The following is a 10376-nucleotide window of genomic DNA, read 5'->3' on the forward strand; positions in this document are numbered from 1 at the left end:
GCAAGGACCCCAGGGACTCTGGATGACATGCCTGTGCTGGTCCCTGGGCACTAGAAACATGGCCTACTGCCACACCTCACCTTTGGGTGTGACATCAGTCCCACTCAGAGCTCCCTGGATTACAGCTTGGGCCTCTGAGTTCTTCTTCTTCAGGAAGTCAATGGTCTCTCGCAGGTCCAGCAGCTCTGTGTCCTGAGGAGAAGCCGGGAGGATATGTCTGTGCCCCTCAGTAGGGGCACCCACCCCACCTACACTCACACCCCAGTGCCCTAGCATGTGCTACCCCCCTGCCACTGCAAGTGCCCACTGCTGTGAGATGAGGACTACTGGTCTCCAGGGTCTTGGTAGCCAGAGGTCTCTGGGGATGCCCAGAAGGACAAGACTTCCAGTACTGGCCAGAAGACCTCTCCAGTATTCCCTTGGTACCATGCCCCACTAGCTTGCTACAGATTGGTGAAGAGGAGGGGAAGGGCAGGCTCAGCAGCATGAGGATCTGAGTGGGGGTGGCTCTGCAGGACCCAGCCTAGGCTCAGACACCATTGTGGAAGGAGGCAGCTGCCTCTGCAGCCCGGGTCACTTCCCCAGAACAGGTTCCCACTGCTTGGTGCCTGCACTCTGCTCCAGCACCCACAGCCGGCTGTAGTGGACAGGCTTAGCCACTCAGTTGAGATCCTTCAGCTCTACTGGGGAGCTGAGACCTGTGGTCTGGCTCAACGAGGCTCCTAACTGGCATGGTCTCGGCACCACCAGCCCCTGCACTCTTCCTTTCTGTGCGCACCTTCTCCTCCGCGGTCTCAGCCAGATGTCGCAGGCGGGATGTCATGTTCACCAGGCTCTGCTCAAAAGCTGCCACCAGGTTAGCCTGGAAGGCAAGGAGAGGTGACTCAGTGCCCAGGGACTGAGGAGCTCAGCTCATTGAGCCCAGTGCCAGGCAGGTCCAGGAGTCTGCCAGCTTACATGGGGGTGGTATCTCCAGGCTGGGCTGGTTGCTTGGAGCAGTGGCTGCTAGGATGCAAGTGTCCTGCAGTGGGGAGGGCTGTGTCCCATCCCCCAGGCCACCCAGCAGGCTGAGGGATAGAGCCTTGTAGCAAAGGTACCATGACCAGGGTTAGCACCCAGGGAAGGGGCCTGGAAAAGGCAAGCAAGATAGAGTGTATGGCTCTTAGTGGCCCTGGGGGGAGGGATTCCTAAGGCTACATATGGCTGGGTAGCTCCAAAGCCATTCTGAGTACGGGGCCCAGATTGTGTTGACATAGGACAGATAGAGCCAAGCTGCAGATGACAGCAGCCACTGCTGGAGGTCAAGGGCCACACACTGGGTCAAGTCACTCACTGAGGGGGCAGGACAGCCCCCATGCCACTGCTTCCTGCTGGTCACTGCTGGGCACCAAGAGGTGACTAGCATGTGTTTTTGTGCTGCTCAGTGCCCAGGGTTTTGCTCCTGCTGTCAAGAGCGAACAGACTGGACAGCTCAGTGCAGACACTACACTGCGCACTGGAGCAGGGAGGGGGAGTATGCTGGCTGGGAACTGATGGTCCGATTGGGATGGAAGGGACAGACTGAGATGTGGACAGACCCCAGGACAGGCTGAGGCATGTGGACTGGAACTGCTTCTGATGTCGCAGGACTCACGTTGGCTGACAGCTGGGATGTCAAGGTGGCCACCTTCTCCTGAGACGACTCCAGCTCCCGGCGCAGCTTGCGGATTTGCTACAGGAGAGAACAGGAGGGAAGGGTCAGGTGGGGACAGGTGGGTAGCCCCTGCAGGGCCAGGAGCAGCTGGCAGTGCAGGAGGAGGAGTGGGGGGCTCTCCGTACCTCGGACTGCATCCTTTCCTCAGCCTGGCAGAGCGCGGCGCAGCAGGAAGAGACAGAGGCAAGCAGTTAGGAGTGGGGGGAGATGAGGCATGGGCAGGCTGAGATTGGGGGCAGAGACATGCACAGCACTCACCCCAGCTCCAATGCCCTGTGCACCCAGCCCCCAAGAGCCTCCCCTGCTGTTGAAGTGCTGCTCCCCCCGGGCACATGCACCAGACAGGATAAAGCCCCACGCCCCAGACATGCACGGAGTAGGCACATCCTGGCTCAGCCAGGCAGGAGCACAGGGGCAGCTCTTACTGAGGAGTAAGTGGAGGAAGCGCTGGACGCCAGGGACAGCACGGATCCATGAACTGCAAGAGAACACACACACCTGAGTCAAGGCACGTCTCCCCCAGGCCCTTGCAAAGGGCAGGATGCGGCAGATGCAGGCTGGCTGCCAGGGCAGGGTCTATGGGGGTACAGCAGGGGAAGCATGGGCAGGTAGATCTCTGGTGGGTAGAGTGCGTGGCAGAGCCCTGAAGACCGCATCTGGCTCCTGTGTAGCTGCCTACATCTGGCAGCTGCCCTGGGAGGTGACGCAGCCTGCCTCTGGTATTGCCCAGTCACAAGCTTGGAGAGCCAAAGGGATGATCCAGAGCACAGCCTGCCCCCAGGACTTGAGTATCATTGCACCCATTTGGCAGATGGGGAAACAGAGGCACAGCACATGGGAAGGAATGGCTGCAGGTAGCTCAGAGCTGGAGGCAAAGCTGAAGACAGTCCCTGGGGCTTGGCACCTACACTGTGCCCTCTGTGCAGCTCCACTTCCCTGCAGACAAAGCCCGCAGACATCTGTGCCCCTGTCCACCCAAACTCCCCATCCTGGGCCCAGTGCCTTGCCCTGCCTGCTGCAGTCTGCCAGCGCCTGCTGTCAGCCTGGACTCAGAACTGCAGGCCAGCCTCGGTTCTTGGCTCTGAATCAGCTTCTCTGCTCCCTCTCCTCCCTGACTCCTCTTCAGAAGGACCGCAGAGACTGAGCTCTCAGAGAGGGCTGGAGCCGACAGATTTTCAGAAGGAGGCTGTGAACACAGGTGGGGCCCAGGGCCTTGCTCTCACAGTCTGTGGCCTGGTCAGCCTGTCTCCTACTGGTGCCCACAGGGATCCCCCTCACTCATCCTGAAGCCCCTGTGGTGGAAAGGATCTGCCTGGCCGTATTAACCCATTCTTGTCACAGCCCTCGTCCATGGTAGGAGGCCTGTGAATGGAACACACTGGGGTTGGGATGAGAAGCACCCGCCTGCCATTGCTGCTGCCACTGGGATGAGCAGGGCCATGGAGGGGAGGGCAGGGAGCCGTGCAACCTCTCACTGCACCAGGGCATTGGGGCGGAGAAGCCTGTCCCCATGGCTGGAGCAGGATTGCGGCAGAATCTCACCATCGTCCACAGGGTCCCGGAAGGAGCCCGAGCGGATCATCCCCTTGGGTCTGTCTGCCAGGGAGAGGGTGCTGCCCATTTGGGAGGTGCTGTACAGCTCGAAGGTGGAGTCGTGGGTGGGGATGCTGTTGGAGCGGGTGATCCGCGGAGTGGTGGCAGCGGTGGGACTCACTGGAAGGAGAAGGTGGGTGGGGGGAGGAGAGGCGGGGTCAGAAACGTGCTGGTTCCCATGAGCCTTGCCTAGGGGAGCTGAGTGGCAGGAAGCATGGGGTGGGGAGGAGCCAGAGCTCAGCTGGAGCCAGGGAGAGAGGGAGGGGGAAGGAAGGAAGCTACACATAGGAGGTCACTGGGCTGGAGACTCAGCTTGGCCAAGTCATCAGGAATCTAGTGAAGCTGCTCAGGCTGCACTGACTGCACCTGCCCCTCCCCCAGTGCTGGCCCACTGGTTGTAGTGAATGGTGCCTCCTGGAAACAAAAGATTAATGCTCAAAGCTATCTGTCCTGGTGTAAATCAGGAGTAACTCCGCAGGGCTCAATTCCACTCTCCACCCCCATGTATGACAGGAGTAAACCGCCTAGGCCTGGCCTGCACACTTGTGTCAATCTGGACCAGTTCTACCCACATGCCCATGGAGCAAGGGGGTGGAGTCCCGGGCCCAGGCTTGCTGAGTGTGCAACAACCCAGGCTCATGCGCCTGCTGACAGCTTGCCTGTGCTGGCTCTGCCCAGAGCTGCTGAATGGAGCCTACACTAAAGCCAGGTTTGCCTGGCAGGACACCCAAGGGCCCATGAGCCTCCAGGCAACATGGGGGTAATGTTGTAACTTGCTGCAGGGGCTGAAAGCTGCTTTAAGGGTCAGACTCCTGCTCCCCCTGTGAGCAGCACTGACCTGTGCTTCTCCAGGGCTATTTGTCCAGGGGCTGCCCAGACAGGGAGTCGCAGGCAATAATGCAACCAACCATCCCACACTCTTTGGGACAGTCTCAAGCTGTCCCACTCTTTGGGATAGTAGAAGCTGTGTCTTGGGGTCTCCAAGGACTTTCTGAAACAGGACTTTGTCCCAAATTTGAAAACCCAGCCACAGGCATATTTTTGCTGTGTGCAGAGGGGGCGCAGCTGGACACTTCCCAAATCCACGTGAGCAGGGCTGTCCGGCTTCTGGTTTGGGAGGCAGCCGTAGGATAGCTGTGCCCATGTGGTGCTAGGCCCAGGCTTATTGTATCTGAATATGGCAATGAGACTTCCAGTGCAGGAGGTGGCTGTGTCTCAGCACAGCTCTCCAGCCTGCCTGCTGCATGGTGCCCTGACCGCAGCAGGAACCAGAACAAACCAGTCTTGGCTGCAGAGATCTCTGGAGTATCCAGGACTTTGTCCTGGGTTTTGCTCTTTGAACACTGCCTGCTGCAGTGGATAAACCAAGGGAGGTGGGAGTCCCCAGGAAAGACCCAGAAAGTGGTAAGGCTGGGAGCGCCTTTGAATGGCCTCCACCCTGCGGGTCACACTCCAAGGCCCACTGGAGAGTGTGAGGCTGGTCTTGCACAGCATGTCCCCACAAGGCTCAAACCCTGGAACTCTAGGGCTGGTGGCTGCAGCCAGCGGAGCTGTGCTGATTTACACCCAGCAGGGCCTGACCCAACACTGGGGAGGGTGAGGAGAAGGAGACTAACCGATATTGGTGAGAGGGCCTTTCCCGACCAGCGAAATGGAGGGGGCAGGAGGCGAAGGCAGGTCTGACTGGTTGTCCGATTCCGGGAGCCCTCCAACGGTGTGTGAGTGTCGCCTTTCCTTGGCTTCCTCTTGGGATGGGATCTGGTACCTGGTGGAGCCAAGGGAGAGATCAGCCAGGGTAAACTATCCACTCATGTCCCAGGGCAGTGCTCCCTCCACTCAGCCGTGAGGCTCTGCATGGGACCTGGAGATTGGAGCAGGCTTCTGGCCGCAGCATGAAGGATACTGAGATACTGACTCCAGCACCAGGACACAGGGCATGTGGGAAGCTGGCTGCAGGGCTGCTGCGGCAGCTGCACCTCTGGAGGCCCCACCCAGCTACTCTGGGTGTCAATGGGAGCTGGTGCCCTGCTGCTACAAGCAAAACATCCTCCATTTGCTCTGATCATCCTGGGCAACCAAGCTGCGAGCCCCCTGTTTGTGACAGAGGCTGGAGGCCAGAAGGTTGGTCCCAGCAGCCAAAGATGGGGAGGCTGGTGGGATTCATTTCCCTGGTCTTCCCCTGACGCCCTATGTGACCTTGGGCAATTCACTTAGCCCCTAGGTCTCAGCCCTTCATCAGGGAAGCAGTTAGTTCTTCCCCCTTTATGCCTGCCAGGGTGTTGTACAGTTGCCCGGGGAGAGCTTTTACCCCAGCCCTTTCTTGGGCAGTATGTTCTGGTCTTGGTCTGCACTTGGAAAGCAAAAGCAATATGAGTCACTCTTGGCTCTGTGGGCTGTTTATGCCCAGCTGAGGGCAGACAGGAACAGTCCTAGGGCCATGTCCACCTAGGGACACATCAGCAGCCCATCTGGGGGCCAAGGGTTGCACTACAGGGCTCATCCAGTGCACAGGTACAGGACTTGGGGAGAAGGCACTAAGTCAGCCCCCAGGGGCAGATCTGGACCAGTACCATTCCCCTGGGGCTGCAGAATAACCTGACTGGAAGCCCTGGGAGGGGTGGGAGGGCAATCTACTCTGAGAGAGATACAGGGCTGATGTACTGTGCCTCCCAGCATTGAGGGAAGGAGGCTTTGGCAACATGGCCCTGACCTCTCCAGCTCTGGGATCATGGCCCCTGCATCCCCACAGTTGCCCAGTCCCTTTAGGAGGTGCCTGTGCCTGCCCATTCTTTGGCCATACCTGTCCAGATGTGCAATCCTGGGGCTCCCACTCCAGCTCAGCTCACTGCTTTCCTCCTCTGCGCTCGTGGGTGGGGCCATGGCTGGGGCAGGGGTGGTGGTGCTGCCCCCGGAGAAGGCACTGGGCAGGCTCATTGGCATCTGCAGGGACTCCATGCTGCGGTGCAAGCCAGAGAGTTTGGGGTACATCCTGCCCTCCTTGGGGATGGCAAAACCACTCATGAACTCCAGGCCCTGGGAGAAGCTGGCCGAATTGATATTGAGGATGGGGGCAGGGCTGGGGGTGAAGCAAGGTGCAAGGTGCCCGGCTGCTGGGTGCAGGTCCTGCAGCTTGCTGGCATGAGGCTGGTGCAGGTCACTGGAGGAGGGCAGGTCCAGGCTGTTGGAGTTGACCTTGTCCAAGTTGGCTAGAGAAGGGGGCTTCACGTAGCTCTTGGCAGCTGCCCTGTGGGGACACAAAATCGCATGAAGTTGGCCCCCAAAGCCAACCCACACGCCACCTGAGCTGTTCAAGGGCTCTTGTGAGCTGAGCAGCCCAGAGCAGTGCCTGGCCTGGTTGAGGGCTCCCTGCCCTAGGCAGTGGGGCAATGCAGGGAGTGTCCCTGGCTCCTACCTGAGAGGGGTGGGTGGTAGCTCAGCCACCTTGGTGGCAGGCGAGTGGCCAGCCTGGGCTTTGGGGGTGCTCTCAGGGGAGCCAATACTCTTCAGGGAGACACACTCTGAATCCAGTGCAACAGCCTTGGCTTTGGCCTTCTCCTTCTCCCGGTCCGTCTGGTTCACCGGGGCTGGTGTGCTCCGGCCTGTGCCGATCTTGGAGGGCTCCTTCAGGCGTGACACTGAGATGCCTCCTTGCTTGGTGCTGAGGAGGCTGGGGTCAATGCTGCTGCTTACAGGCCGGTTCCCACCACGCCCGCCTGTCACGCTCATGGAGCTGGACTTGGCTGGCCGTGGCAGGCTTCGGTACTGGATGTTGGAGCGGGCCCCAGGGGCCAGGAAGCCAGGCTCGCCAGCATTGGAGACATCCAGGCTGGTTTTCCTCCCATTGACTGGCTTGACAGGGATGCCAGAACTCTTCTGGATCTTGCCGAGTGTGGCTGAGCCCCCAGCCTGCATCACTGTAGCAGTGCCGGTCGTGGGAGCTGGCTTCTTGTAGCCAAAGGAGCCAGCGGTGGAGGGGCGGGTAAGACCTGAGGGAGGCTTCTTGGCATCTCCAATGCGGTCCCGACCGGCATCAGAGGAAGAGCGCTGCAGGCCCGTGTTCTTCACAGACAGTTTGCTCTTGTCCGTGGCTTTGCCCTCAGGTTTGCCTGCAAGAGCCAAGAAAGGGGAATAAAGTGCTGGGAGCCAGAGAGTGTCCCAGCCTCAAAGGCCAGCAGGGGCTGGACCTCTGGGCACAGAACAGGCTCACTTGCCCCAGAGGCTCTGCTGTATCTGGGGAGCTCTGGTCTGCCAAGAGCCTGACACCCTCAGGAAGGGCCAGGGCCTGTGCTCCACGCAACAAGGATGACTGACACCTCTGGCCCCTTTGCAGCACTTCTCTGCTGCAGATCCCCCAAGGTGGTAAAGGAGGATCAGATCAGATGGGGACCTGAGGTACAGGGAGGCAAAGAACCTGCCCTCAGTCACTCAGCAAATACAGGCAGGTGCCAAGAGCCAGGCCCAGTTCTTGTGAAGGCTTTGGCTAGGAGGCCCTGCTGGAGCTGGATACACCATGGGAACCGGGGCCAGGCTTCTGAGCAGAAAAAGTTCAAAACACCATGGGCCCTTAGCCCTGCAGCTGAGCAGGAGAAGTGTGTGGCCAGACCAGGAGTAGGGTGGGGGTTTGCAAGCAGCTCTCATACAAGAGCTGACATGGGCCCAGCTCTGTTCTGTGGTTCATGCCAGCTCCCACCTGAAGTTTGTGATCATAGGTGGGACCGTGCTGGTGGCTTCCTGCATGGACAATTCCCCACTGGGTACCAGACCTTGGAAGGATGAGCAGCAGGGGATACAGGAGGCTTTGCTATGTTCTACCATAGCAGGAAGTCATCATGACCTGACCCCCCCCCCCTCCAACCCCTGGTATCACTGTCACTGAAGAAATCAGAGGGCTGGGTGCTGCACCCATTACTGCCCACTTCCAGGGCTGTACCTGTGAGGCATGGCATGCCCCACACTGTTAGGGTCTTGCCCAGTCACCTCCCCCCTCCCCTGCGCCAGGACCCAAACCCCAGCTCTGAGTGAAGAGCATCAGGGCCTGGGCAAAACAGCAGCCGCTGTGCCCATCCCTGTGTCCGCCACCAGGGGGAGCCCTGCGCTCACAGACAAGGTCCATCTCTTGCACAGTGCCAGACCCTGCCTGCTGCTGCTGCTGCTGGTGATGCCAACACCCCCTGCGGGTCCTCAGGGTCGTGCTGGGTGGTTAGAAGCCCTCCAGACATCAGAAGCAAAAAAAGGCAGGGGCAGGACATCCCCCACCCCCGGGGAGCCACCCATAGCTTCTTCGACAGCCGCTCCGCCTCTCACCTGCCACTTTGAGAGTGCTCTGAGCTGTGTGGGTGATGGGGGAGGTCACTGCCACTGGGGGAGTCTTGCCCTTTTTCAGGGACCCTGGTGGGCCCAAGCTGACAGGCTTCTTCAGCTCGCCCCCCTTGGCTGGGACCTCGTCGCAGCTCTCCGAGCGCTCCCGCCGCCACTTGGAGGATCCGTGCTCCATCTTGAGGCTCCCGCTGTCGTAGTCTAGCTTCTTGTGGCCCTTGTCGTCGGTGTCGCCGTACCAGCCCAGCCCGCTCTCTGCCAGTGACCGCTTCTCCGAGTCCGTGCGCAGCTGTGGGGACACACAGGGGTGACTGGATGCTCCCCCGCACTTCCTCCCTGAGGAAGCTACCAGCCCCTGATGGTAGCGGTAGCCTGGGAGGACGCATGTGCCTGTTCCTCTAGCCCACGGGACTGTCCCTTGGCAGCACTGCCAGGGGATGGTGTAAAGGGCAGGGATGTCTGGTCTCAGTGCCCAGTGTCAGCCTGACTCGCTGTGTGTCCTCAGGCAGCCACTGATCTGTACCATGCCTCATCTGTAATGTGGGAGGAGGTGACGTATCCTAGATCACCCAGGAAGTCCTTGGCACAGCCAGGAACAGAACCCAAGTGCCTTAACCACCAACCTCCTGCACAACCTGGACTGGACCAGGTACAGCACAGCTTTTTGCACACACGGGCTGGCCTGAAAGCTTCACTAGAAAGTAGGCCAGACTCCTCCTCAGCAGGTGGGGTGCCAGAGGTTCTAGGCTGACCAGCACCTGGTGGGGATCAGCAGACACCGGACGTCCCAGCCCCTGCTGCTCCCACACGTGATGAGGCCCCCTCAGTCAGCTCGGTCCCACCCAGCTCATGCCAGCTCCCATGCAACCAGCCCACTCCCCTTTCATCAGGCCACGGGCTACACCTTCCAGGGCTGCCAGCGCTGCCTCCTTTGCAAGCCCTGAACAATCCTGTGTGTGTGTGCATGTGAAGCAAGCACATACCGCTATGGCAGAGTTCCTCCGGGACCCTGTGGGGGTGGACGGGAGGGAGTTGAGCGAGGAGCTGGCATTGAACTCTTCCGAGCTAAGGTTGTCAGAGGCATCGCTGAGGCCGCTGCTGATGGAGCTGCTCTCATCCCAGCTGGAAGGAGAGGAGGAGGAGAGAGGGATTCAGACCTCAAGCATTGTCAGGCCACACACACAAACACACACACACGCAGGTATGCATCTGGCTGCGATCAGTACTGTAGACTCTCTCCCTCAAGAGCTCCCCCCGAGAGCATGCAGTGATCTTGCAATCAATGGGCATTTCCCTTAGGAAGAGGATGAAATCCCAACTTGGGCCCTGGCCTGCAAATCACTCCAGCCCCTGGCAGTTCCTGATAGCAATAGCATAACCTGGGGAGGGTGAGTGGTACACCGGCCCTGGGAGCCCACTTGGAGGGGACACCAGAGCGGCAGTTTCCCAGAGAGTCCACAGTACTGCAGTAGAAGCAGCCCTGTGCCACAGCTGGGCAGCCCACACCATGCCAGCAGCAGCCAGGGACTTTGAGTCCCGGGTGCAGGCAACACTGACTGCTTTTGTCCTTCGGCATCCCCCCTCCCTCCAGCGTTTTGCTCAGGTCACAAAACGTACCAGTTGCACCACTGCTGGCAGCCAAGGGAACCTAGAGCCTAATTCTCAGGCCAGGCCAAATCTGGAGGCATGCCCTGCACCTCAGGTCCAGCTCTCTTAACAGAGCAGAGGAAGCAAAGAGCAAGCTGTTGGAGTTCACTGGCCGCACCTGGCTGGC

General features: G+C 59.7%; 1 protein-coding gene across 4 annotated transcripts in view; it reads right to left on the reverse strand.

Moving 5' to 3' along the window:
• Positions 1-10376, reverse strand: part of NAV1 (neuron navigator 1) — a 243154-nt gene that overhangs the window by 21796 nt on the left and 210982 nt on the right. For 3 of the 4 annotated variants that reach the window (XM_025211157.1, XM_014522734.2, XM_025211158.1), the window contains 11 exons: positions 9586-9724; positions 8591-8891; positions 6699-7392; positions 6087-6530; positions 4903-5051; positions 3236-3406; positions 2119-2171; positions 1819-1842; positions 1634-1711; positions 779-862; positions 81-192 (listed from right to left, as the gene is read on the reverse strand). In XM_025211157.1, coding sequence (XP_025066942.1) covers positions 81-192; positions 779-862; positions 1634-1711; positions 1819-1842; positions 2119-2171; positions 3236-3406; positions 4903-5051; positions 6087-6530; positions 6699-7392; positions 8591-8891; positions 9586-9724 — 2249 coding nt within the window. The remainder of the gene's footprint in view (positions 1-80; positions 193-778; positions 863-1633; positions 1712-1818; positions 1843-2118; positions 2172-3235; positions 3407-4902; positions 5052-6086; positions 6531-6698; positions 7393-8590; positions 8892-9585; positions 9725-10376) is intronic. The other variant, XM_025211156.1, reaches the window with a different exon arrangement.

This window comes from Alligator sinensis, unplaced genomic scaffold (genome assembly GCF_000455745.1).
Source record: "Alligator sinensis unplaced genomic scaffold, ASM45574v1 scaffold766_1, whole genome shotgun sequence".
In the NCBI taxonomy this organism is placed as follows: Eukaryota; Metazoa; Chordata; order Crocodylia; family Alligatoridae; genus Alligator; species Alligator sinensis.